General features: G+C 40.1%; 1 protein-coding gene across 1 annotated transcript in view; it reads left to right on the forward strand.

The window, feature by feature from the left end:
• USP34 (ubiquitin specific peptidase 34) overlaps positions 1 to 27402 on the forward strand; it is a 118835-nt gene that overhangs the window by 82837 nt on the left and 8596 nt on the right. The window contains exons 43-70 of the mRNA XM_066546024.1: positions 2246 to 2409; positions 3415 to 3480; positions 5141 to 5287; positions 5380 to 5436; positions 5532 to 5609; positions 6269 to 6363; positions 7304 to 7476; positions 8064 to 8217; positions 8975 to 9053; positions 10024 to 10077; positions 10178 to 10273; positions 11190 to 11254; positions 11351 to 11426; positions 11524 to 11571; positions 11927 to 11992; positions 13192 to 13272; positions 14374 to 14459; positions 15653 to 15821; positions 15908 to 15982; positions 16515 to 16666; positions 17075 to 17123; positions 17215 to 17319; positions 17437 to 17481; positions 18439 to 18543; positions 20446 to 20593; positions 21556 to 22190; positions 24272 to 24429; positions 25232 to 25310. Of these exons, the coding sequence (XP_066402121.1) occupies positions 2246 to 2409; positions 3415 to 3480; positions 5141 to 5287; positions 5380 to 5436; positions 5532 to 5609; positions 6269 to 6363; positions 7304 to 7476; positions 8064 to 8217; positions 8975 to 9053; positions 10024 to 10077; positions 10178 to 10273; positions 11190 to 11254; positions 11351 to 11426; positions 11524 to 11571; positions 11927 to 11992; positions 13192 to 13272; positions 14374 to 14459; positions 15653 to 15821; positions 15908 to 15982; positions 16515 to 16666; positions 17075 to 17123; positions 17215 to 17319; positions 17437 to 17481; positions 18439 to 18543; positions 20446 to 20593; positions 21556 to 22190; positions 24272 to 24429; positions 25232 to 25310 (3305 nt within the window). The remainder of the gene's footprint in view (positions 1 to 2245; positions 2410 to 3414; positions 3481 to 5140; positions 5288 to 5379; positions 5437 to 5531; positions 5610 to 6268; positions 6364 to 7303; positions 7477 to 8063; positions 8218 to 8974; positions 9054 to 10023; positions 10078 to 10177; positions 10274 to 11189; positions 11255 to 11350; positions 11427 to 11523; positions 11572 to 11926; positions 11993 to 13191; positions 13273 to 14373; positions 14460 to 15652; positions 15822 to 15907; positions 15983 to 16514; positions 16667 to 17074; positions 17124 to 17214; positions 17320 to 17436; positions 17482 to 18438; positions 18544 to 20445; positions 20594 to 21555; positions 22191 to 24271; positions 24430 to 25231; positions 25311 to 27402) is intronic.

A 27402-nucleotide genomic window follows, 5' to 3' on the forward strand; every position in this document is an offset into this window, starting at 1 on the left:
CCTCCATCCTTCTTAGGAGAAACATTAAGGGAAATACTAGAAATTTCCATCCTGGCTTTGGTTTTAAATCTGTTTTCTTGGCAGGGAGGGCTCCCAGTTCATTCAGGATGATCTCACTGAAGAGTGGATTTAGGTATCTTCAGTTGTTCATAGAATTTCTTGCAGTATTTTGGAGTTTTGCTTCTTTAAAGACTGATAAAACCTTTCAGTTCAAAGAGTAGGTGCTTCACTTCCCAGCAAGTTAAAGATCATGTCTGGTGTTACCAGTGGAGCAGGAGCATCCTCAGAAGGTGGAATATAAAGAAATGCATGGTCATTCTGAGAGGAAAAAATTCAGCTTTAGTTTGCTTAAAATAGAATGTGAACATGGCAAGTTTGGTTTCAAGTTTCCCCTTCTCTTCCTGAGAAAAAGCTGGTTTCTATAACAACAGTGAGGAATAAAGAAGATAGACATCAAGGAGCCTCAAATTTGCCTTTCTAGTTAAGATCCATATGGAGAAGGAAAAATTTTATTACACAAATGAAGTCAGTCACTTAAAAAATCCCAGGCTGGGGAACACAAGGTCATCCTGAGAAAGTCCTTGTCAAGTTGCTGAATGCTCTTTGTCAGATGGAAGGAGGTGGAAGATCCTCCCAGCTGCTCTGTGAAGTACAGAGGAGTCAATGATTGCTTTGCAATTAGAGCTTGATGAGCTCTAGGCAGGGAGAGATGCTGAGCCCTTCCATCAGAAAGGGAGAATTAGGAAGCTGTCATTCAGGGATTGCAGTTAAGGGAGGGAATTTGGCATTATTCTGCCAGGCTCATGACCTCCTTTAGGAGGTGAAATGTGCAGGGGAGCTTTGTTTCAACTGGCTGACCAGCCCAGCTAACCTGAGGTCACAGCACTGAGGTTTGCTCAAACAGGAGAATTAAATCTCTTTTCTTCCCTCCTTGGAGCTTCAGGGCTAAGAGTTGTTTTGGTGCCAGTGCCAAAATGAAGATTACAACCATTATTTGTTGTGCAACAGAAACTCTTGAGCGTCTGGTCTCTGAAGATGTGAGGATGCCAAATATTTCCTGAATTTTTGTCTGATGGTGTGGATTGAGAAGAATCCCTAATGAGCCTTTCATCTGTGACAAAATAATTGAGGATTTAAAGTTTCAGTCTTGAACCCCACATAGCTTTTATGGATTGTAAAATAAATCCAGACTATTTTTGGGGATTTTTTTTTTCCTCCTTACCTGAACATATACTTCAGCAGAGGTGCTGAATTATTTGTGGGACACACTGTGCTTTCAGAGAATGACATCTTTGGGGATGAACAGCAAAGCTGGATGCATTGCAGGGCTTTGTGTCCAACTTCTTGGATACCAAGGAAGATTGTCTAAGCTGGTTACCATCTTCCTGACTGGCAGATGAGAAGAACTTTGCCATTCTTCTGATTTCTTGGCAGCCATGTCAGAACAAGGCTCATGAAAGAGTCACTCAGCCCTGCCAAACTCGTCTGGTGCCTCCCTGTGTAAGAAATCCATCCCTACATCTGGTATGAAATTCAGAGAATAGAAAGCTTGGAAGAAAAAGAAAATGGCTTTTTCAGTCTGATTCACTTGACATTTGGAGAGCACAGAGAGCCCCTTGCAGCCCAAAGTGATGTTGCAGGAAGGCTGCTGCTCTATCCAAAGATTTAAAGATTTTCCTGAGGAATATTTAATCCATTTTCCTAAAGATCAGGCACAGTCTGGCTCATGCCTGTAAATGTACTGTCACCATGGTATTTTCTGAAAAATCCCTTTGCCAGGATTGCTTCTCCTGGGAAGAATCAGAAGTCTCAGAAAAGAATGAAAACAATAATTACCTGATTATTGTTTGGGAATGTGGTCTGGAGATCATTTACCAACAGCTGCATCTTTGATTGGTTCCATGTGAATTGTTTTTAATTAATGACCAATCCCCATCAGCTGTGTCAGACTCTGAGGAGTCAATCATGAGCTTTTATTATCATTCTTTTCTAGCCCTTAGATGTATCCTCTCTCTTTCTGTAGTACAGTTTTAGAATAGAATAGAGATATCAGCCTTCTGAGAACTTGGAGTCAGATTCTCCTCTCTCACCTCATCCTGGGCACCCTCACAACACCACAATGTACAGAGCATAACCAGTGACATTTTATTCCCGTGAACATGAAGCTTTTCATTGTGTTTGTATTTTTGCAAATTGCCCTCTGACCTGACTGTTCTGCTGCCTGTGTGATTGCTGCTTTTCACAGCCTCCCATGCCCCTTACAAGTGGGATTACTGGCCCCACGATGACGTTCGTGCCGAGTGCAGGTTTGTGGGCTTAACCAACCTTGGAGCCACGTGTTACTTGGCCTCCACTATCCAGCAGCTCTACATGATCCCAGAGGCCAGGCAAGCAATTTTCACTGCAAAGGTGAGTGGGGGGCTTGGGCAGAAATTCACATTCAGAATCCCTGCAAATACTGAAAAAATACAGATTGACTTCTGAGACTTACATCTAGGTAAAGATTATTGCTTTTTGTGTAGTTGGATGCTTTTGCTCGTGTCTTTTCAGTGAGTTTTTTCTGAAATATTTAATGTAGTAGGTTCTTAAGGTGACAGTGAAATCAAATGTTGTAAAAGTCATATTTCTGTTGCTCTCATGTAGCTTGGTTTGGGTTTATGGGAATATCTGTTGTTTCTTAACTGCTGATTTGTCATTTTGTTAAGAAATGTTTTTTCATCAATGTTTATGAAGTCCCAGAGCATGTTATCTCGTGCTGCCAGAAGTGCAGCAGGTCCTGTAAATGATCATTCTTTGGTTGACTTCCAGAAGTTCAATATTATCACTTTTATCTCTTTATTGTGAGAGAGAAAATATCATTGTGGTCCCTGACATCAGCAGGGCACATGGAGTGTGTGAAACACCCTAACTGGCAGTGACCTCATCATTTTCTGTTAGTGTTTATTGCTGGTACTTGTCATGTAACTTCTGGATTTGCCATTTATAAATGCAAATAAAAAACTAAACAAGGGAGTGCAATTAACATTTTATTTAAAATTCCATATTTATTACTGGTCTGTACAGGAAATGCATTGTGGGAAGGCTGCTCAGAGCCCTTACAACATCTGTGAATTAAAAAAAATATTCCAAACCCACTAATACTTTGTAATACTTCCCCAAAAGCTCCTACCAGCAATAAATTTTTAGCAAGTAGAGTTATTTTATTCTCAGGTTTAATGTTGACATGCCAAAAAAAAGTGTAAAATAAGTATAAAAATTCTAAATAGAAAATAATAGACTGTGTGTTCCTGTACACAATCATTTTTCTCAATGGTTCATAATAAAGTAATTGGGTTTTTATTTGGCTGTTACATCTATTTAATGTATGTTTTTGGAAATAATAAGATCAAGTCTTCTTTTATTAATTTCTGACAGTATTCAGAAGATATGAAACACAAGACCACTCTGCTGGAACTCCAGAAGATGTTTACATACCTAATGGTGGGTGTGAAAGAGGGTATTTTAGAAATTGTCCTATTTTAGAGGTTCTTTGTACATAGCTCAGGTGAATCCATTAATTGCAGAGGTGTTGGGGAGGTGGTGATCAAAGAAAATTCATTATTTTTATTATTTGCATTTTCCTTGCTCCAATATTTAAAGATTAATCCATTGAAATACAGCAAAATTCTGAGATTCCAGGACCAAACAAAATTTAAGCAGTTGCCAGGTGTTCACTGCTGTTAAAACACTGAAACAATTCTGAAATAATGAAAAAAACCTGAGGAGAGTTGAGTGTCTTGACACTGTTTTTGTGTTAGAAATTCACAACCACTTTGAAAACAAGTGGGGAAAAGAATCTTGACTTGTAATGCCTCCCATGAATCATAGAAATTATTAAATTAGGTGTTCATTAAGCAGAAAATAACATAGGAACAGAAAGTCATAGCAAGACTTACCATTTAAATCTTGGAGAAAGCCTTTTTTCTAAAAAAGGCAATATTTTATTTTTTCTATAAAAGGCAATATTTTTTTTTTTTCTATAAAAGGCAGTATTTTTTTCTATAAAAGGCAATATTTTAATTTTTTTTCTAGAAAAGGCAATAATTTTTTTTCTAGAAAAGGCAATATTTTATTTTTTCTAGAAAAGGTAATATTTTATTTTTTCTAGAAAGGCAATATTTTATTTTTTCTAGAAAGGCAATATTTTATTTTTTTTAGAAAAGGCAATATTTTATTTTTTCTAGAAAAGGCAATATTTTATTTTTTCTAAAAAAGGCAATATTTTATTTTTTCTAAAAAAGGCAATATTTTATTTTTCCTAAAAAAGGCAATATTTTATTTTTTCCTAGAAAAGGCAATATTTTAATTTTTTTCTAGAAAAGGCAATATTTTATTTTTTTCTAGAAAAGGTAATATTTTATTTTTTTCTAGAAAGGCAATATTTTTTTTTCTAGAAAAGGCAATTTTTTTTTTTTTCTAGAAAAGGCAATATTTTATTTTTTCTAGAAAAGGCAATATTTTATTTTTCTAGAAAAGGCAGTATTTAGAGGAGGTGCTGCCTTGCTGTGCATCCTTAAAAGAGAACAGAGTGAGTGAGTCCTGCATTCCCAGTGTGCAAGGCAGTGCAATGGGGATGGATTCTAAAGAATTGCTTTGGACTGCACATTCTTTGCTCTGGCTAAACACATCCTGTTGCAAACTGGATGAAAACATAGAGGAGTCTGAATGAGAATTGAGCACTTGGCAAGATTTAAGTCAGCAATGTCCAGAAATACATAAATACAAGCTGATGTTCTCACATTTTATTTTGTGTCTGAACAGATATGCAGAAGGTGCTCATGTCACATCTTCAGCCAGGATATTTTATTTTAATGATTCATTTAATGGAGTTTTCCTAAATATTTTAATACTTTTTTAGTAGTGATATTTTACTCACTGGTATCATGATAATGGTTATCAATTAGCTAAAAACTGCTTTGCATTTCAGCAGAAACGTTGAAACATTTAGGAAATGGTGTATGCAGAAGATTGTAAAATTGTATGTAAAAGATGTCTTTTTTAAAACAGATACACATATATAGGTGTGTGTGGTACATCTGTGTAACTTGAAAAGGAAAATATTGGGGTTGATTTGGTTTTGTTTGGTATTTTTTATCCAAAGGAAAGTGAATGTAAGGCCTACAACCCAAGGCCTTTCTGTAAAACCTACACCATGGATAAGCAGCCCTTGAACACTGGAGAGCAGAAGGACATGACTGAGTTCTTCACTGACCTAATAACAAAAATAGAGGAAATGTCTCCAGAACTGGTGAGTTATTAAGAGGGAACAAAAGGGAGCTTGAGAACTTAGGGATTTGCTCAAATTTCCTTGACAGAATTAATTTATTCTTTCTTTCACAGAAAAACACAGTGAAAAGTTTGTTTGGAGGTGTTATCACAAACAATGTCGTTTCTTTGGTAAGTGCTCCTTCTCTGAGCTGATCTTTTAAAGACAATATCTCCTCACTTGTCAAAAAAAGTGATCTCATTGCTTTTCTCTTGCCTTTGTTCAGGACTGTGAGCATGTGAGTCAGACAGCTGAGGAGTTCTACACAGTGAGGTGCCAGGTGGCAGACATGAAGAATATTTATGTGAGTAATGCCAGCCTGAGATCAGTCTCAGATCTCAGCTGCAAAGGGCACAAAACACTGGCACACACTTGAAGATGGCAATGCTTTTTGTCTGCACTCCACTTTTGGGCTGTTTTGAGGTTAATGTTATGAGGTAATTTCGTTTCAGCTTTTCACTGCTGTGTTCCATCAGCTGGAGCCAGCAAGAGTCATTGGCTGTTGGTTTACAGTCAATAATCTCTATTTACTTGTTTTAAACATGATGTGGTCATTTTATATGAGAACTGTAAATGTCAAAAGATTTAACATTTACAAGTACTACTGTTAATGAAATTAATTTAAAGCCTACACCAGCATAATTCTGCATTTTCAAGCTTTTTAAACAACCATTATTTCCACAGTTGAAATTTGAATTTAACAGATTTGAATTCTTGGAGACAGCTTGGAATATTGAGTACCATTTTTAAGTTGGTTCCTTAATTCTGTATATGGGTTAGAAACTGTTTTTCCTGTCAAGCTCTTCTCTTAGTTCAGGTGTGTGCTCTTCTGTAAAAAATTTTGGGGCTTTCTTTTCGTAACTTATGGAAATGTTAATTAAACTCAGAGATTGAAAGGGAGGGGTTTGGAAAGCAGGCACGGGGTATAAATATCCAAGATAACCTCCTTTTTTTTCCATGTAGGAATCTCTTGATGAAGTAACTATTAAGGACACCTTGGAGGGTGACAACATGTACACGTGTTCTCACTGTGGGAAGAAAGTGCGGGCTGAGAAAAGGTGTGGCCAGAGAGAAAGAAATATTCCTAATGGTTCTTTTTAGTAAATCCCTGGAATTCCACTGGGAGTAACAGTAATCCCTCAGATGGAACAGGACTCTGCTCTTTCATTCACTTTATATCATGTTAGGCCTGTAAGGATCCCTGTGCAAACCAGAAATTAAAAGGAAATCAAATTTCCAAAGCCGAGAATCCAAAGTATCTTAGCAAAAGACACAGGAAAATGTTCATGACCTTTTTTAATTAAAAAACCCCATTAATTGGTACCTTTGGGAACATTAGTCCTGGGTTTAAAATACTAAATACTTTCAGAGGTTGGTTGGTTACTCATTATACAGGATAATTGTTTAGGTCTCATGTCACCTTGAATTTCTTAATTAAAATTTGTAGCTTTAAAAATGTTTCCATGTTTTGCAAAGTCTACTTATAAAGAGAAAATAAATTAAAATTTTATGTTGTCTTAGTATTGCAGCTAAGAAATTCCTTTGTTAGAGTTGGAAAACCTGGTTGTTTTAAGTGACATGGGTGAGAGAGTAACTTACTTGAAAACCATGATTGCAAATGTTATGAGATTTTATGCAGGAAATGTTCTGCCTCTGTCTTTTGGAAGATGGTAACTCCCTGCAGTGAGGGGATTTGCATTGTTGAATTCATTCATGGCTTATTTTATGATACTATTTTGGAAAGCTGGTTCCTGCCATATGAGTGAATTTGCTGTTTCTTCCAAGGTACAATGACAGCATAAACAGAATTGTTCAATGGGCTAAATTTGACCTTCCTGCTGCCACTCAGTCTGCCCTGCTCTGGGGCACTGAATTTTATATTTATGTCTTAGCAACAGATCTCCTATGTTACACTTGAAATAAATGCTTCAAATCTCTGTGGAAATCCAATTCACCCTCCTAAGCTTTTGTAACTCATGTTTGTTTGTGATCCTCCAGGGCATGTTTTAAGAAACTACCTCGTATCTTAAGCTTCAACACCATGAGATACACGTTTAATATGGTGACCATGATGAAGGAGAAAGTCAACACCCACTTTTCATTCCCTTTACGTTTGGATATGACACCCTACACTGAGGATTTCCTCATGGGAAAGAACGACAGGAAAGAAGGTTTGCTCATGAAATGGATTCAGCAAGCTTTGGCTCTCTGTCTGTGTTACACACTCTGTATTTATTTGTGTGTTCACTGCCTGTATACAGAACAGAAGCAAGTAAAATCAAACAGAACTTCAATCAGCCTATATTCCCAAAGTCACACACTGTATTTCACATAAGAAAAATGGCCAATTTTTGGTTTCAAATATTTTTTAATTTGAATTAATCTTATATTTTCTTCATAAAGTAAGAGAGGAATTGCAAATAATTGCATCCAGTTTGTTGCTAATGTTGAAGTTTGGGTGTTAGGAAATAACTGATTGAATATGGTATTGAATTCTTTCAGGTTTTAAGGAAGATGGTGGTGTTTTAGTTTACTGCATTGTTTTTTTTATCTTTTTATTTTCTTCCCTAGTAAAGAACTGTTATCCCTGCTCCCATATCTTTTGCCTGAGAGCCCTCTTAATTTAAAATTTATAGCAATTTGGAGGGAGGGGGTTACATTTTCCATTTCAGGGGAGGCTCCTGCCTTCCTTAGCAAACACATCTTTCAAACCCAAGACAGGAAATAACTGATTAAATATGGTGTTGAATTCTTTCAGGTTTTAAGGAAGATGGTGGATATCTGAAGGAAACTGAGAGTTATGAGTATGACCTGATTGGTGTGACAGTTCACACAGGAACAGCAGATGGGGGCCATTACTACAGTTTTATCAGGGACATTGTCAATCCTCATGCTTACAAAAACAACAAGTGGTGAGCTGTGCCATTTCTGTTTCCATGTTTTTAATAACTAAAGCTTGTTGGCTTTGTTGGGTGCAGTTATACAGGGGATGCATCCTGTAGGCTCCTCTGGAAAGCACAGGATGTTGGAATTTGATAGTTGTAAGGATATTGATTTATTGGCCTGCAGATCAGGAGCCAGGAGGGTTTTGTGGTCCCTCAAACACAGGGGTGGCAGGGAATGCTGTGCTGGCCTCAGCACAGCCAGGGATTGCTTCCTGATGGGACTAGATTGGAATTACTGCAGCACAGAAGATTTCCTAGATTGTCCTTCCTGAAATCTGCTTGGTGCCTTGGCTGAGGATCCAGCTACATTTCTGGCTGGAGAATTTGGGGAAGGGGAGGGACATGGGCATGGGAAGGGAGGAGGGAGACAGAAGAAAGCAGGGAACACTCTGCCTGCTGTGTTTGGATGTGGTATCTCCATTTCTCACTGGAGCCCCGGCATGGGAGACAAGGTTTCCTCTCTCCCTGTTCTCCAGAGCATTTCTGGGACAGAAGCAGCTCCTGACCTAATCCCTGCTCCAGGGGATCCCAGCAGTGCCTCCTTGTTTGGTGTTATTGGAAGGAAGCCACTTTGGGACCAGGTTTTCATTTGCTGGGATCTAAACAAGACATGAGAAGTGAATAGGAATATTTCAATCTGAGGAATCCTTGCAAGTGCTCATGAGGCTTTATTTGCCCCTGGAGATGAGCAGCAGATCTTTGAAAGCCTCTTCCTGCCTTGCAGGTACCTTTTCAATGATGCTGAAGTTAAACCCTTCGACTCTGCCCAGCTTGCTTCTGAATGCTTTGGTGGAGAAATGACTGTAAGTTGGCACCTGAATTTTTGTCATGTTCAACTCTCCCAGTGTCTGGTACAACCTCTTACAGCCCAGCTCTTTGTATGAGCCTTTAAAGGAAGCTGTCAGAAGTACAGTGCAGGTATTACTAATGAAGCAAAGTTAATTAGTGAAGTGTCTCTCCAAAGAAGAGGTATTTCTGTACTAAATCTGGTTTTTATCATACCATTTATTCAGCCAAAAAAAAAAAAAAAAGAGGAGTCTGAAGCTGATTTAGGAATCAGCTTTTTATCATACCATTATCATACCATTTATTATACCAGGTATAAAAAAGCTAATTTAGGAATCCTCACTTGGGGTGGCTGCTTAGCTCAGACCATTGATGAAAAAATAATTACTTCAAGCTTAGGTGTATTCTAGGAAAAAAAAGGGGCATTTTGATCTTTGTCTATGTATTATAACTTGTATTGTATTATGCCTTGTGTTATGACTGCCTGTGACATCAGTTGGAATATTTTTACACATTATTAATACAAACAACACTCAAATGTTCAAAGGTTGTGCCTGAATTGATCATTATTTACAGCTGTGTACAGGATATAAAGCACATTATGGATAACACAGTATCTTACTAAAACAGTTCTGGGCATAAGACAACTTCTCTTGTCTGGGAAAGACAATATGCTGAAATAAAACCAAAAAATTCCTTTGTTTGGCACATGATAAAATACCTTTAGATGCCTCTAAAGAAGAGGTGTCAGTGAGATGGATGAGCCAGGAAATTGCTTGGGATGGAGGCAGAATATTGCACAGTAGCTTTGAAAATTCAGAATAGGCCAGAGAAGAAAAAAAGAAACACGATTGCTTTGAGCAAGAACCAAATTGTCAGCAACCCTCATAAATATAATGAAATAAATGTGCAAGTGAACTATCACAAACTGTTAGAAACTAAAGCATTAAAAACTTGCAATTAATGGTTTTGCTTTCTTCTTGACAGACAAAAACTTATGATTCTGTTACTGATAAGTTTATGGACTTCTCCTTTGAAAAGGTATTTCTCTTCCAAACCCTTGCTTTGCTGTATGATTCTGTTTCTGATTTCATGATTTCTCTCTCAAAGCAAAAATGATACAGATGTTTTTTTCTCCAAGACACACAGTGCTTACATGCTGTTTTATAAACGGATGGAGCCAGAGGAGGAAAATGGCAAAGACTACAAATTTGATGTTTCATCAGAATTGCTGGAGGTACAAGTTGATTTGTTTTAACACCAATTTTAAAACACTCTAGGAGGCCCTAAACACATCAGAAATCTGAATAAACATAGGAAAGCAAAAATAATTTCAAGCACTAAGGTGGCAGTCCTTTCATTTTGGTGTCTTCCTTAGGAGATGCTCATGGGATAGGAAGGGAATTAGGACTTACATTTTATGTGAATTTTGGATGTTTTCTTATTCTGTCCTATATATGGGATAAATCCCTTTTTGCCACTTGGAAAATTTCATGCCCCTGCTCCGTCTGGCCAGAAGTGTTGCTTCAGCATCTGCCACATTTTAGGTTCTTCATTGAAAATGTCTCTCCATTCCTAGCCAGCAAATCAGATCATGCTTTTATCCTTCTTGGTCTTAAAAATATGAATCGATTTTTATCAGAGTTAAATGTTTAAACTGTATTGCTGTGAAAATCACTATGAATTGATGTGATCAAAACCATCACTTTAGAGAGAGGAACAGGGGACATGCAGAAATCCTGTTCTGGTTTAATAATGGAGATTCAAATCTTACTCTATAGGAATTTATCAGAAGTTCTCAGAGCTCGTCAAGCTTTGGGTTAGACTTCAGCTGTGCTTCTTTTTAAACTTCTCAAAATTTTAGCCCAAAACTCTGAAGAATTAAGTTGTAAAAATGAGGCCACAGAAAGAGGAGAAGGTTTGAAGCTCTGTTCTGCAGTCCCATGGCAGGCACGACCAATGCTCACTGTAGTATGAATAAAACACTTTGAGCCAATTCTTTCAACTAAAGAAAGTGCTCTCACAAAGATTTTTTTTGTACTGAAAAAATTTTGTGGCTTTTAGCCTTGGAATCATTTAAATATTTTTAAAATCATGCTTAAGTAGTGAAGTAAACTGCTTTCTTGTGTCTGATGGTAGCATTTTTTCTTCAGTGGATATGGCATGATAATATGCAGTTCCTTCAAGACAAGAACATTTTTGAACATACATATTTTGGGTAAGTTTTTCTTTTAAAATGTAATATTAATGCTTCTTTTCTTCTTGCAGATTATCATTGTTTATTTTAATTAACAAATAAAATTACTGACTCTAGGTTTATGTGGCAGTTGTGTAGTAGCATCCCAAGTACACTACCAGATCCAAAAGCGGTTTCTCTGATGACAGCAAAGGTAAGAATTTCCAAAGACTCTCATCCTCTCTTAACTGTTTCCTTGTTGACAGTTTAATTCATGCATTCTAAATTAATGGTTCCATTTTTTTTTCCAGTTAAGCACTTCCTTTGTACTAGAGACATTTATTCATTCAAAGGAAAAGGTATTCCATTTACTTGTAAATTCTCATTAAGTAGCTGCATGAATCTAGTGAAAAGCAGATCTGTACTTTCCATTTTAAAAGTGGGACTTTGAGCTCTAAAATTACTATATATGATGCAAAATTAATGTTTAAAGTGTCATTTACTCATTTATAGTGAGCACAATGAAATATAATGTGTATGTAAAAGTGTATGGACTGGTATTATCTGTAGGTGCAATGTATTATTAATTCATAAAATGGTTATTGTTTATAATTCTTAAGATTTGGTGCTTTACTGAACCATTTAGAAATGTGTAAAGATTATGCTGAAATTCATTATTTGAAGTTACAGTTTTTCCTGTATTTCTTTTTACAGCCTACAATGCTTCAGTGGATTGAACTGTTAACAAAACAGTTTAATAACAGTCAGGCAGCTTGTGAAGTAAGTGACTTAGGAACTCAGCAAAGTACAAACCAACTTTCTATATATTGTTTAACTTTCCTGGAGGTTCGTATCCCTGGAATATTTTGGACTATGAACTGCTGTATTTGGTATATTTGTGCTCTGTGAGATGAAATTCATCCTCTCTGATTATTGCAGATCCTGGGGAATGACTTAACTTTTATTTGCAGAAACCTCTCTTGAGACCACAAGCCAAAATAATTTTGTCACTGGAATAAGAGAGAGCCAGTGTCACAAACTCTTTATTTGATTAATTTTGACATAGTGACTTGTGTAGTGAAGACCTGCTTAAATTAACTCACACAAGAGACATGGAAGGACAAAGAATTTGCTGTGGTCTTGTTGAAAGCAATTTTGAGATATTGAAGAAAAGTTTTGAGTGTTTCTGTGATAATTTAAATGTACAAGGAGCCTAGCACAGACTGTGTCCTGCCTTAGACTGTATTCAGTACAAAGGAGTTAAATCCATGATGCTTTTATAAATTGATTCAAATTGGATAAATTATGTGACATTCAGTATTTGGGTGTACATTTGTCTCAGTGGGGTGTAGTCCTGAGATGTTTGAGTGAAGACATTTAATGTAGTAAAGAATACTCAAGTACAATTAAAAGTAAGAACGTTGACTCTTCATTTTAAACTGTCTTTCCTTGTGACTCAAACAAAATTCTGGGAGTGAGAAGACTGAGCTGTGTTATTTGCTGAGTCTGACTTGGAATGAGTCATTCTCTGTTAGTTTTATACTTTTTGGGTCTCTGGAGGCTGTGAGGCTTTTCCACATGTTAAAATGCAAAAGAGATCTAACTTGGGAAGCTCTGTTTAATCCTATCACTCTTGTGAAAGTTTCTTCAGGTTATACTTTTTTGTAAGCATAGTTTTTATGCTGTTGACATCACTTTGCAGGATAAGTGTGTTCTTCCAGGTAATTTTCTAATGGCATGCAGAGCACAGGGATAAGAAGATACCAGATATAAATTCATATTGCTGTTTACTGCCATTGATCTTTATTTCTTTATTCCTTCATGCACAGAAGACATTTTAGATTTCCCTTGGATTAAAACTTGCCTATTCCTTAATAATAGTAACATCGATTTCTCTTCAGACTTTAATATCATGCAAAAGAGAAGATTGGACTAGAGCAAGTGTGGAACAAAACTAACACAGTATGTATCTTCTGCAGTGGTTTTTGGATCGTATGGCTGATGATGATTGGTGGCCAATGCAGATTCTAATAAAGTGTCCCAATCAGATTGTGAGGCAGGTAAGAAAAAAGTTCCTTTCCAAGTCAGGTGACTGCTTGAGCTGTGAGCAGAAACAGCCTGGTCTGGTGGCTGATTCTGCCCGTTTCAGTGAATACCTGCATTGGCTGGAGGTGTTTGGCCACGGGAGTGGTACTGTTTGAAACAACCCCAGCACAGCTGTACAGGCAGCAGCACTAAAGCACAGTAGATGCAATTTAAGGTTTCTGCCACTCCCTCTTGATCTCTACAAATCTGAACGCTTCACATTAGAAAAATGGTTTTTTTCTGAATTAATTCAACAGTAGTTCATCAAGCTCTGCCGTCAGAAAACAAAAAAAAAAGAAATCAAGCTGTTTACATTCAGTACTCCTCAAAGCTCCAGTTTGACACTTGTGTAGTAAATTTTTGTGGGTAGAGGTAATTTTACAGTATTATACCACAAAACTTTGTTAATACCCTTTTCTGGGAATACTTTAAAAAACCCCCTATATTAGTAGCATTTGGACTTTCACAAATCCAGCTGTTAATAATGTCACTTACAAGTGTTCTTTCTTTGCAAGTTGTTCAGGTATAAACTTTAACAGTTACTCTATGTCACCTGAATTCTTCAATTGGATTTCTGGCTATTAAAGTGACATTTCCATGCAGACCCATACAGAGTTTTTGGATGCAATGCATCAGTAAAAGAATATATTTCATGGGAAAACTCTGTGCAAGGTAGGCAAAGTCTTCTCATGAATGCTTTGCAAATAAAAATTACTGGAAGGAATTTCCTTCAAATTTTCACATGAATTCTATGAGCCAGCAGCAAAATTAAAAAGCATCTTGCCAAAAATATCAAAATGTTTTAGGCAGTAGAGGTAGAAGGAAAAAAGCAGAGTCATGTTTGAGTGCACACCAATATTAAAGGCTGGGTTTAGGGTTCCTCCATGAGATCTGTTCATAAAAACCAGGTTTGGCTGTACTGTTAAAATTCAATCTCAGCTTTGTCTTTCAAACTTTGAACCTGTGAGGAGCTGGCAGTAGGACTTGGAGACAGAATATTCTTTGCTTAGGAGTGACACATTGTCCTTTTTGTGAAGGACTGAGGGTGTGCAGCTCATGCCCTTCTCTGCTTGCAGATGTTCCAGCGCTTGTGTATCCACGTGATCCAGAGGCTGAGGCCAGTGCATGCTCACCTGTATCTGCAGCCAGGAATGGAAGACTGGTAAAATAAACCCCCTGCCACCTTCTGGTCATTGCTGCAGCTGCTTTTATTGATCAGTCACTCAAAGCAGTCATGGAAAGCTGGAATAATGCTAATTGTTCTTCTTTATTCTGCCCAAACTGCTCGGATTTATTTAAAAATACCAGTAAGATTGCAAAGGGCAGTGTCACATGGTTTGAAACATTTGCTCCCTTATGGTCTTTGTTTTTCCTATCACTTGGACAGTGCAAGTGTAAATCTCAGTGCTCAGACTTGAGAATCCTTCTATGAATTGGATCTGGAGGCACAAAGGTGGAAGTTTTTATTTGTACATCCTGTAAGAGAATTTGGAGATCAGAGTTTAATCCTATAACTAAATTGCAGGTTTCTTGGATTCTCCTTTGCTCTGCTTATCATCAAGAAAACTGTCACTTTATCTCCAATTACAAGATACTTAAACTCTTTTTGATACATGATGAGAAGAAAAAAGTGGTTTTTCTTTCACCTCTTGTGTTAAAGTTGTGATTGTGCCAATAAATTTTCCCCAGAGCGAAAATGGCAGAGTTAGTAATAACTATGCTGCCATATCAAAATTCAGGACGTGAAGGTACAATTTTCATGGCAAAAAGCAGAATTGAATTTGCTTTGGAAGCCTTACTTGTGTCTGTGACTTGGCTTTGTTCAGTGACAAGGTCCAACCCTGAGCAGATGTCTGAGGCTGAAACTCTCATTAAGTAGCTGTATGAATCTAGTGAAAAGCAGATCTGTACTTTCCATTTTAGAGGTGGGATTTTGAGCTGGAAAATGACCATATGTGCTGCAGGGTTAATGCTGAGAGTGTCTGAGGCTGAAGGTGGATGGTGCTGTTGTGTTCAGGAGGGTGCCCTGCCTTGGTTCCATAGCTACAATTGCATTCCCAATAAATTCAAGCAAATCAAGAGGATGATTTTAAGTAGGAGATCCCCAGTACTGTTGTTCTGAGAGTTCTTTTCCTGAGCAGCATCTTGATTCACAGCACCAATTTGATCAACTCTTCAGCATTTCAAGTGCCTGACGCTCCCTCGGGTTGGGCTGTTTGTCACCCAGGCTGTGGCCAAGGGCAGTGAGGGGTCTGAGAGCAGGAATTGCGGCGAATGCTCTGTTGGCACTGGCTCAGGGTGGCTCTGTGCCGTGTGCTGTGTGTGCCATGGGCACGCTGGCTGTCGTTGCTGCAGCTCTGATGACATGGACGGGCCCGTGGAGGACATGGGCAGCCGCTCGTGCGTGACGCGCTTCGTGAAGACGCTGCTGTCCATCATGGAGCACGGCGTCAAGCCCCACAGCAAGCACCTCACCGAGTACTTCGCCTTCCTCTACGAGTTTGCCAAAATGGGAGAGGAGGAGGTGGGTGCAGCCCTGGCTTTGGGCAGGTGCTGCTGGCTCTGCACAAATGGATTTTCAAATAATCCCATCATCCCTGCGTTTTTCAGAGCCAGTTCTTGCTCTCTCTGCAAGCCATATCCACAATGGTCCACTTCTACATGGGAACCAAAGGGCCTGAGAATGTAAGTTGGAGTATTTTATATAACGAGAGCTAATCTTGCCTCTTTTACATCTCTCATCATTACTGCTGTGTCTTGAAGCGTCTTTCAGCTGTTACATTAAAATTGCTTCACTTCCACAATTGTTTTCAATGTTTAAGTGAATAGAATAGTTAAAAAAATATGTTGACTATTATTATTTAGTATAGAAATAGGCACTGAGTAAAAGCAATTAAAGTTGCCCTTAACTTGATACTAATGGTAATGCTATTAACAGTTGATTACTTACTCCTGTTGTACAGCTTAGGTTCGTAAATTTACCTGCTCTTTTTGTGGAATAGACCCTATCTTCAGCCAGCCTACCTCTTGCATTTGTAAATACAATTTTGCTTGTGCAAAGTGCATGTTTCAATGTGAGGGTCAGTTGATTAGGTACTTACCTGCTTTGGTTCATGCAAGTTGATGGAGTTGTTTGCTATAAAGGGCAGGGTAATGCAAAGGCCTTTGAAGTGAAGGCACAGAATGTCCACACTGAGGTTCTCTGGATTTTCCTTAGCCCCAGGTGGAAGTGCTTTCTGAGGAAGAAGGGGAGGAAGAGGAGGAAGAGGAAGATATCCTTTCTTTAGCAGAAGAGAAATACAGGCCTGCTGCCCTTGAAAAGATGATTGCCCTGATTGCTCTTCTGGTGGAACAGTCTCGCTCAGAAAGGCAAGAGCTTCTGAAAAAACAAAATCAGTTTGGAATTTACAGTTCAGAAGGGAGTCAGAGATATTGTGGGTTTGTCTAAGGGTTTTGTTGTGGGCTTTTTTAGCAGCATAAATAAGCTTGTGTATGAGCCCATGATATTTTTAATAACTTAAAAAGAGACTGTCATTGTCCCACACCCAAATGAAAGACCTGGGTTAAATACCTGAACACATTCAATTGGCCACATTTGGTTTTCTTTTGTTATCTCAGTCAAGTACAGCTTTTTTTTTGTTGTTCAGTTTGCATCAACATCTTTATTGTCTCTTGTATATTGTGATACTGAAGGGTATGAGCTAACTCTCAGTCCTGAGTGTCTCCCTAACCATAATAATGGCTGAAATAAAATGATAATTTTCTTTTGTGTTGTAGGCATTTGACCTTGTCACAAAACGACATGACAGCACTGACAGGAGGAAAGGTAATCAAGTTAAAAATGGCTGCTCTAGCCTGCCAAGCCCTCTGTGCTGTGTAGCTGTGGGCAGTGAGCTGGATCTGCTTGTTTCTTGCAGGGTTTCCCTTTTTTATTCCAACATATCCGTGATGGGATCAACATCAGGCAAACCTGCAACCTCATTTTCAGTCTGTGCCGCTACAACAATCGCCTGGCAGAGCACGTGAGTAGCTCTGGAGCTGCTCTTTGAGACCTCCTCTGAGCAGTCTCATGGGGTAATTGGTGTTATTTTAACTGAATAAACACAAGTCTAATGAGTTTTGTGTGTTTTCTGTTCAAGATTGTGTCCATGCTGTTCACATCTATAGCAAAGCTGACTCCTGAGGTATGTAAACACACCACCTGTCCAGTAAATAATCTGTGGTCATATTTTCCTGGTTTACATCACAGAAATAATCCTTTGCTCATCAAAAATCTTGCATGGAAGATGGAAGTTTTTGTGCCGTTGAATGAAGTCTAACTGCACTGTTTGTGGAATTTTGTAAAACAGAAATTTGCTGTGCCACTTGGGATGAAAGTTTTATTCAAATCAAGTAACATTTCTAGATTCTCCACCCATAGGAATTTCTTTTAAAAAGTTGGTAACATTAAAGTATTGTGTGCAAGAATAACTGGAGATAATTACTTATTATCAGACTCTTCAAGATTTGGGGCACTGTTTTGCAGTTCTGTGCTGGCAAACACATTTCTCATTCAGAGTAAATTCCTGCCCTGGTAATAACAGAAATACTGAGAGTTCCAAATGGATTCCAGATGCAAAATGTATAATTATACTTGTAACCACTTTGTTGAAACGTTGTTAAAAGCTGGATGAGTCTTGGCAGTGTAAAACCTCAAAATGAGATGCTTTTGGATAAACTTCCCAGGATCCATATTCCATGTTATGTAAATACATTAAAATGATAACTTATCCGAGCTAGTGATAGAAACCATGATAAATGGGTGAATTCTTCAGCAATGAAGGGCTTGATGCTTTCCTTTTTCCAGAATAATGTCTCTATTTCCTATAAATAAATACATATATGTATATTTCCTGTAACTTCTCCTAGACTGATCCTGTCTCATATGATCCTGTTGCTTTGCACTGACTGTAACCAGAGGCTTAATTTATAGCTATATATGGATTATGTACAGATTAAATAGTAAGGGATTAAAGTATTATAAATGTTCATGTCTGAAGTTCGTAGACAGACACTGAGATTTTTTTAAAATACTCTTAAAAAAAAGGTGGATGAAATTAAATAGATGAAATTGAATATTTTTCCCCTTTTCTGCATTACAGGCAGCCAATCCTTTTTTCAAATTGCTCACCATGCTCATGGAATTTGCTGGTGGACCTCCAGGAATGCCACCCTTTGCTTCTTACATTCTGCAGAGGATATGGGAGGTACAATATGTAAAATAGAACAGAAGCTAAATTTTCTTTCTCTTGTTGGTTCTTTTATGTCTCTTTTGCTTTTTGTTGTCATCATTCCTTCATCAGTCCATGATTTTTTAATTATCATCCCTCTTCTGAATAAACAGCAACAGCCAATAGACATTAAAAAGTTCTATTGTAACTTAATGGCTCTTCCTGTTTAAGTTCAAATTTTAGTTTATTGAGAAATTAATTGATTCATAATAAGGGCCTAGAATGCTTTTTCTAGACAAATTCCACATTGTTTTCTGTCATCCTTTTGCAAGGCCTGTAAAATGTTTCAACACCCATCATTTGGTTGTGGGTTTTTCTGGCCTTTTATGTACAGATTGCTTGAATATTCATTTGATATTTTTGGTTCTCTGTAAAATGTCCATTAACACTTTTAATGCATAAAATAGTGCCAGACTGAGTCTTCTGGATAATTGCTGTGTGCAGGACCAACCTGGCTTGTGTTTCCAAATGAGAGAGACTTTTGAACCAAATGGGCACAGGGGTGAATTCCTTTATCTGAGTCACAGATGAGCCATTAAAGGTTTCTGTTCACCTGCTGCTCTCTGAGCTCCTGGTACAGTTCAGTGTCTTCATTCCTGGCTGAGAACAGCATGGCCAGCCTGGAGGCTGCTGAGCACCAGCTCATTCCCTTTAATTCCCTTTAAAAATGGGGCTGGAGCACTCTGGGAGGGACATGGATTTGCTGTTCCAAAGGGTTTCCTGTGGTCAGGAGAGGCTGTAGGATCACAAGTGATGTGATGGATGAGTTCACACAGCACATCTCAAGGGGCACAGTGACACCCAGCTGGTGACACAGGTCCAGGGATATAGATAGTGCAGGCAGGGATGTGAGAGCCAGCAGTGAATGCACAGACTTGTGGTGTAGGTTCCACTTTCACAGCCTCTCCAGCTTCTGGAAGTCATTAAAAGTGATTGAGCTCTGCAGACACTGAGGAATGATTGTATCTTTCTTGGACATTCCCTCCAGCCATTACCCAGGAAACCTGACAGAGCAATTTGTCATTTCTAAATAAAGGGAGGAGATTGTTCTTAAGGTGTTTATTTTTAAAACGAGATGAAAATTTTATAAGGAGAATTATGGTCGTGTCAGCTGCTCATGTTCTTCAGGTGGAGTAGGGGAACTGGGAACAGCTTCAGCAACCCAATTACTAGCTCTGGTTCCTTAGAGTAAAACTTCTTCTTGTCTGGGCACCTGGGCCTTGAGGTAGAAAGAAAGTAGTTTTTAAAAACTAAATAAAAGAACAAATGACATTTATTGGCCTCATGTCAACAGATTTCCAGCTACACAGAGCCAGAAAAGCTCAGGAAGCTTTGTTTTCTCCTTATTCTCTCAAGGTTTGCACAACAGCATTCATTGCCTTTGGAAAGAACTGGATGGATTTATTCCTTGAAATTGTATATTCAGTAAAAAGGCAGTAGTTACCCTCAGCATGAAGCTGTGTGATCATCTTTGCATAGCATTTATTTTCTTTTCACGTAACTTATAAATATACTGATTCAGTGTTAAGGCTTTGTGTTAGATATTTTTAAAAAACACTTGCCTGTAAAGACAAGGTTGTTCCATCTTGGTGCTTAGTATTTCAACTCCTAAATATCTCATAATATGCAGAAAGAATAAGCAGAGTAATTTCCTGGGCTTAGACTGAACTTTGAAAACTCTGAACAAGGCTCAGAAGCACAAACCAGTGAAATTTAATAAGGTTTTCTTTGTGTGCAGAGCAGCTCAGTCTTGCAGGAGCTTTGATAGCCCTAAGTGATTTTAAAAAGAAACGTTGAGGGTGATTTTAGGGGTTTCTAATACAATCAGTGCATAGTAGGAAGATGAATGTACTCCTTTTGATCCCCCCTCTGCTGCAGGTGATTGAGTACAACCCCTCGCAGTGCCTGGACTGGCTGGCTGTGCAAACCCCTCGCAACAAGCTGGCTCACAGCTGGGTCCTGCAGAACATGGAGAACTGGGTCGAGCGTTTCCTCCTGGCACACAACTACCCTCGAGTGAGAACTTGTAAGTGGATTTTAATTGGAGAAAATTTGTCACCTCTTGCAGTGAGTTGCATGCTCCTGTGTTTGTCTTTTCTTCCTTTTCTAGTTTCTTTTAGAATTGCTGGGTTTTAAAATCTCGGGATAATTGTGGTGTCTCATGCAGAGGTGTTACAGTTTTGATGAAAAAACTGTTTTCCTTTGAATGATACATTGGTAGGTTCTTTATTCTAAGAGGTTAATCTGCAAGGTCCAGGAAAAGCTAAAGAAGGAAAAGGGGTAATTCCAGAGGTTTTCCATTCTGTCCATCACGTGGCTGTACAATAGGTGGGAGGAGTACATGTTGTTCTTCCACAGGAATCTCCAGCTGAGTCCTTTGAACTTGTGGATCAAGGAGAAGCTGTCTGTGCTTTCTCCCAGATTCGAGGGTATCCTGGTTCTCTGGTTTGTCCTGCTGGGAATCACACTGTCACATTGCCAGAGAACATTTTCAGCCTTCCCTGTGTCCATTTTTTTAACAAAGGAGGCTCCACAGTACAGGCCACTGACGTTTAACACGTTTCTGTGGCTGAGGGAGATGAGAAAACTGGAGGTACAGCTTTGCAACAAGCTCCAGTTGTAAACATCTCTGAGGAGGTGATGGCCTCTTGGTTGAGCCATGGACAGCTTCGCTCATGGAAAACCTCTGGGATGCACTGTGTGATGGGATCTGGGGTCACGTTCTGTGCTGGGATGCATTGTGTTAGCACAGGGAGAGCCAGGCAGCAGCCAGGGATGTAGGTGGCACATCCCAGCACCACTTTTAAGGTGCTTTGTGCTACTGTTACCCGCTTGGGTTTTTTCCTAGTGTGAATACAGTAACACCAGCTCTGTAAAACGCTTTGAAATGTGTAAATGGAGCAGGGGGTGCAGTTGAATTGCTGTTTGCATGGCTGTTAAGCAGGTATGTCACTGTCAAAGGTGTAACAAATCTGTTTTTATTTGAAGCTGCAGCCTATCTCTTGGTGTCGCTTATTCCGAGCAATTCCTTCCGTCAGATGTTCCGCTCGACGCGCTCCTTGCACATCCCCACGCGGGACCTGCCCCTCAGCCCCGACACCACTGTAGTCCTGCACCAGGTCTACAACGTGCTCCTGGGCCTGCTCTCACGGGCCAAGCTCTACGTGGACGCCGCCGTGCACGGCACCACCAAGCTGGTGCCCTACTTCAGTTTCATGACCTACTGCTTGATCTCCAAAACCGAGAAGCTCATGTTCTCCACGTACTTCATGGACTTGTGGAACCTCTTCCAGCCCAAGCTCTCGGAGCCGGCCATCGCCACCAACCACAACAAGCAGGCCCTGCTGTCCTTCTGGTACAACGTGTGCGTGGACTGTCCCGAGAACGTGCGCCTGATCGTGCAAAACCCCGTGGTGACCAAGAACATCGCCTTCAACTACATCCTGGCCGACCACGACGACCAGGACGTGGTGCTCTTCAACCGCGGCATGCTGCCCGCCTACTACGGCATCCTGCGCCTCTGCTGCGAGCAGTCGCCCGCCTTCACCCGCCAGCTGGCCTCCCACCAGAACATCCAGTGGGCCTTCAAGAACCTCACCCCGCACGCCAGCCAGTACCCAGGGGTAAGTGACCACCGTGTGCCAGTCCCTCGTTCCCCTGTCCCCTCTTGTGGGAGCCCAGGACATCCCTCTGGCTGTCCAGGAGGGCCAGGACCCCTGCCAGGGGCTCAGGGACCCTGGCACAGAGCCCAGAACACCTGTGGGTTTGATTATGACCCATGGAGCAAATTACCAGCCTCACATGAAGATCAGCAAGCCACAACAGTTTAGGTAGAATAATAGTGAAGTTATCACAGGGTGGAAAAGTAGATTTTAGGGTTTCTGGTATGGGGATTCAGGGGGCAGGATGGAGGGATCTGGGTGTGTCCAGCCTTTCTCCTTCTTCTTCTTCTTGGCCTCCATCTTCTGCTGTGATGTTGGCACTTGCAGATTGGTTTAGAGTAGAAGGTCACTGTCTAACATGGGTGATGGGTATTGGAGAGTAATTGCAAACATTGTACAGGTAGTTTTTAGTATAAAGACATAACCCCACCCCAGGGGCAGGCACAGTGCCTCTGTCTGTCCTGCTGGACAGACCTCAGCAGGGCAGGAGAAAACTTTTTATAGATAAGGAACAATAAACAAACTTGAGAATGAGAACTGAAGAGCTCTGGCTCCTTCTTCAAGTGCTGGGCTGGGAAAAGAGACTTTCAAACTTTTGTCAGGGTCACTCTGACAAGCTAAAGATCCCGACACCCTCTTATCTGATGTCTCTTGTAGCTTAACATGCCCAGTGGTGAAAGTGTTCCCTCTGGGTTTCCTGGTGGAAATAATTCCTGTCTTTAGATCCATTAGATGGACTTCAGGGGGGGTTGGTTTGGTTTTCCTTGCTGTGTAGCACTGCAGAGCAGTTGTTGTTTTCTGGGTGTTTCCACTGTTCAGTGTTCCAGCCTAGTCATAAGAAACAAGGAATAAGCTTTGATGATGGTCTCAAGGAAGGAGGTTGCATTGTAACAAAGATGGAGGAATTCCCAGTTTCTTCTTTGCTTCTGAACAGGGCCAAGACTTGGCCTGTAGCATTCCAGGGGAGGACAGCCTGGTGCTCCCCTTGGGAGCAGCCAGGTACCTTTGGCAGCATAAAACCAAGATTCATTCTTGGCACCTGTAGGGTGCTGTGTTCAGGGGAGATCCTAAACTGGGAAAATCCATGGTGCCAGACAAGTGGCTCAGAGGTAATTGTGGCCTTGCAGAAAATGGGATTTTGGAATGGGATTTTTGCTGCAGGAGGGGGCAGCCAGCACAACTGGAAGTTGTCAGAAGGACTTGGAGCAAACATCTGTCAAGGATATTTTAGTCTGCCTTTAGCCATGTGGCTGGACTGGATGATGCTTTCGGGTTGATTCCAGTCCCATTTTTATAAAGTTTCTATAAAAAATTCTTTTAACTCTTTTTATGTCACTGGTCTGCATTTTCTGGGGAAAAGTGTAGTAGAAGGAGCTGGAATTACAGAGACAGTGCAGTGCTATTGGAAAATTGAGTTTTCAGGAGCTGGGAGTTGTGCTGTCAGTGACACACAGGGACAGCAGCAGAGAGCAGGTGCTGGGTGAAACACTCTGTGTGTGATGCTCAAACAACAGGACTGGAGAGACTGGAGAGAGCAGGCCTGGGTGTGCATGATTACACTGTGAATGTTGCTCTGGGATCCTTTGGGCTCTGCAGGGACAAAAAGGATACAAAGCTTCCCATCACTGTGAAGAGGAGGAGGATGCAGGGAATCTTCCATCTGAACTTCTGCCTAGATCAGCTCACAGGGAAATTCTACATGTGACAGTCCCATTGCTCTCCTCGTTGGCATCTCCCCTCAGAAGTCTGTTTGTCTGGCAAGGGACCTGAGGTACCCCACTGTGTGTGGGGTTTGCCAGGCCTATGGGGCTGCAGCGGGGTTTGGCACAAGCAGCTTTCTGAATGTTTGGTCCCAGGGATGGGGATTTCAGATTGCTTTGTACATATGAATGTGACACGTGTACATTATGTGCACATAGGTGCAGCAGTGAGCTGTGCTCTTAGGCAGCATCGGGATATCCCATTTTATAACTTTGACAGAAAGTCTGAACCGTACCATAGTGAGAGAGCTGACTCTAACCAAGGATTTCTGTGTGTTTTAGGCAGTAGAAGAGCTGTTTAACCTCATGCAGCTGTTTGTAGCTCAGAGGCCAGACATGAGAGAGGAGGAGATAGAGGACATAAAGCAATTTAAGAAAACCACCATCAGCTGTTACCTGCGCTGCTTGGACGGACGCTCTTGTTGGACAACTCTCATAAGGTACAGCCCTGTGCTCATCCACAGCCCAGCTGGAATTCCATCCCCAGCCTCCCCAGGAGCAGAGCTGTGGTTCCAGCTGCTGCTGCTGGCAGTTGTTACTTTGGAGCAGAAATGTGATGTAGGAATGGTGCCTGTGGGACACTTTTATTGTATTGTGTCTTCAAAGAGTGTTTCATTTCTGCTCTGAGGAGGTGCAGCTGAAAGTGCTGCTTGGGCATTCTCAGCAGAGCTATAAATTGCTGTGCATGTAGGTCAGGGCTGGGGTTTTCCATGGAGCTGTTGGGGCACTGAAAGCCTGCTGCAAAGGACAGGCTGTGGTTCCTGGAGGGGCGCCTGCACTCACCTGGCACAGCCACCTTGTCCCAAATCATCTTTATGGTGATAGAAGCCATTCCTTAGCATAATGCTTTCTGTTCTGCTGCAAGCATAAAACATTCTGATAACAATGTTTTCAGACATTTAAAAGGCCAAACAGATGCTTGACTGAGTCTATTTAAATGTGTCATTTAAGAAGCATAAACTTCTGTCTTTCCAAGAACATAATTTTCCATATTTTTGCAGGGGTTGTATGGGAAATATTTCTGTAAAGGTTATATTTAAATTACTTTCCATAACATTAAGGAGGTTGATGGCAGAGGCATTTTTAAATTAAAAAGGAGGGGAATAATGATGAGAAGAATTATGTTCTTTTGGGGCTTCTTTGTTCTTTTGTGATTATTTTCCAAAATAACAGCATGAGTATAGCAAGTTTAAGCTTGGGATGAGATTTTCAGTATTCTCAATGTTTGGATTTTTTTCCTAGTGCCTTCAGAATATTATTAGAATCTGATGAAGACAGACTTCTCGTTGTGTTCAATAGAGGATTGATTCTGATGACTGAGGTAATTACTTTGTTATTTAATTATAGCAAACATCTCACCCTGGTGCTTCCCCTGTCAGCTTTAATAAGATTTCTTTTTAGTACTAAAAAGATGAGGAAATTATTTGTCTGCTTCTCAGGACAGAGGAAAAACCACCAGCAGATTATGCTGAGAGGAATAAATTGATGCTTTTTTGCTGTAATTTCTTTTATTACAGGTAATTGGGAATGAGTGGCTGAGGCAGTCACACAGTTGTTAGTACTTAAAAAGTGTTAAGACAACAGGTTAAAAAGCAGAAGTAACTTAAAGGGTGCTCAGCTGCAGTTGTGGTTGATATTTCTGACCCTCCTTTGAGGCAGTTCTCATTTTCTTTCCTACCTGTTGTGCCTTTGTTTGCAAGGAGTGGCCTGAAACACAAAAACTCGATTTCTCTCTGATGGAACTAAACCTAAAACGCATTTCTGGAGCACATCTAATTGTTGTAAATGGATTTTTGGCCCATGAGACCAGACCAGACCAGAATTATTTCAAAATTGAATGGGAAAAAATGAAATTATGCACCTCTGACATGGATGCAGTTGGGATGTCAGGGCCCTGCTCCCTGCAGTTTCACTCTGCACATCCACATGTCCTGATGGGTGGAACATCCTGGACTCCATTCAGCACCCCATGGTTGAGGTGATGGATGAGAACCTGTGTTCATGGAAAGCACTGGCAGAGCTCCAGGGGCAGGATCCCTTTGAGAACAAGAGTTAAAATCTGCATGTGTTGGAGAAAGCATAAAACCAAGATTCATTCTTGGCACCTGTAGGGTGCTGTGTTCAGGGGAGATCCTAAACTGGGAAAATCCATGGTGCCAGACAAGTGGCTCAGAGGTAATTGTGGCCTTGCAGAAAATGGGATTTTGGAATGGGATTTCTGCTACAGGAGGGGGCAGCCAGCACAACTGGAAGTTGTCAGAAGGACCTGGAGCAAACATCTGTCAGATACTTTATCTGCCTTTAGCCATGTGGCTGGACTGGATGATGCTTTCGGGTTGATTCCAGTCCCATTTTTATAAAGTTTCTATAAAAAATTCTTTTAACTCTTTTTGTGTCACTGGTCTGCATTTTCTGGGGAAAAGTGTAGTAGGAGGAGCTGGAATTACAGAGACAGTGCAGTGCTATTGGAAAATTGAGTTTTCAGGAGCTTGTTATAAATATAAGGTTATAGATTAATTAATTGTAGTGAATTACTCCAGCATATCTGTTCCTTTTTGTTGTGAAAATATCTCCATCCAGTTAACTGGGTGTAAAAGTTCAGGAACTGGGCTGTAAGGTTATCCATGCATGAAATGTAAGTAGATCAAGGTACAGACATAGATATGTACAAAAAGGATTTGGTTCAGCTTAGTTAGACCTCATCCATACTAACAATGGGTAATTAAGTTTGTGAAGAGTGTGTAATATAAAATGAATTTATCCTGTGTAAAGCATTGCTAGAAATGAAATTAAATTGATGCTACTTTCCAGCTTGAGGTTAGCAGCAGGCCTTTTATTGTCCCTTGTTGGCTGGAAGTGTTTTACCTGGAGACAAAACCTGCATGAAGGAGTTGTCACATCCAGGAAAGTTTTCCACTCAAGGGTGGCTGTGTTGTCTTTTGCCTTCACTGTAATGTAAAAAGGGCCTGGCAAGGGTTTGCATTCTCGGGGCTGAGGCTGCTGTTCCTTTATCTTTCAAACACTCAGCAGATTAAATATCTGCTCTTACATCCCGTGCTGGGATTTTTGCAGCTCGGAAATGAGTTGCTTTGCCTTCCCAATATTTCTATAAATCACAGATGCCCACAAGGTATAAAAGGAGAAGTAATTCATCTGATGTACAACCATATATCCTTCAGCAGCATTTTGAAAAATGACTGGCATCCATCTTAATCCTACCTTTTTTCCCCCAGATTCATATATCTGTCTTTGTGCACCTCTTGTATCACTTTGTCTGCTGGCTAAGGCAGTCAGGGATTACAGGGATATAAAGATGCTGTGTCTCAAATGCCATTTTGTTCACTGGGTTGTAGATAAAGGTGTGAAAGCTTGGTAATTATTTTGAGCTGGTTACACAAACCTTTACTTGGAAA

The sequence above is a fragment of the Molothrus aeneus genome, chromosome 3 (genome assembly GCF_037042795.1).
Source record: "Molothrus aeneus isolate 106 chromosome 3, BPBGC_Maene_1.0, whole genome shotgun sequence".
In the NCBI taxonomy this organism is placed as follows: Eukaryota; Metazoa; Chordata; class Aves; order Passeriformes; family Icteridae; genus Molothrus; species Molothrus aeneus.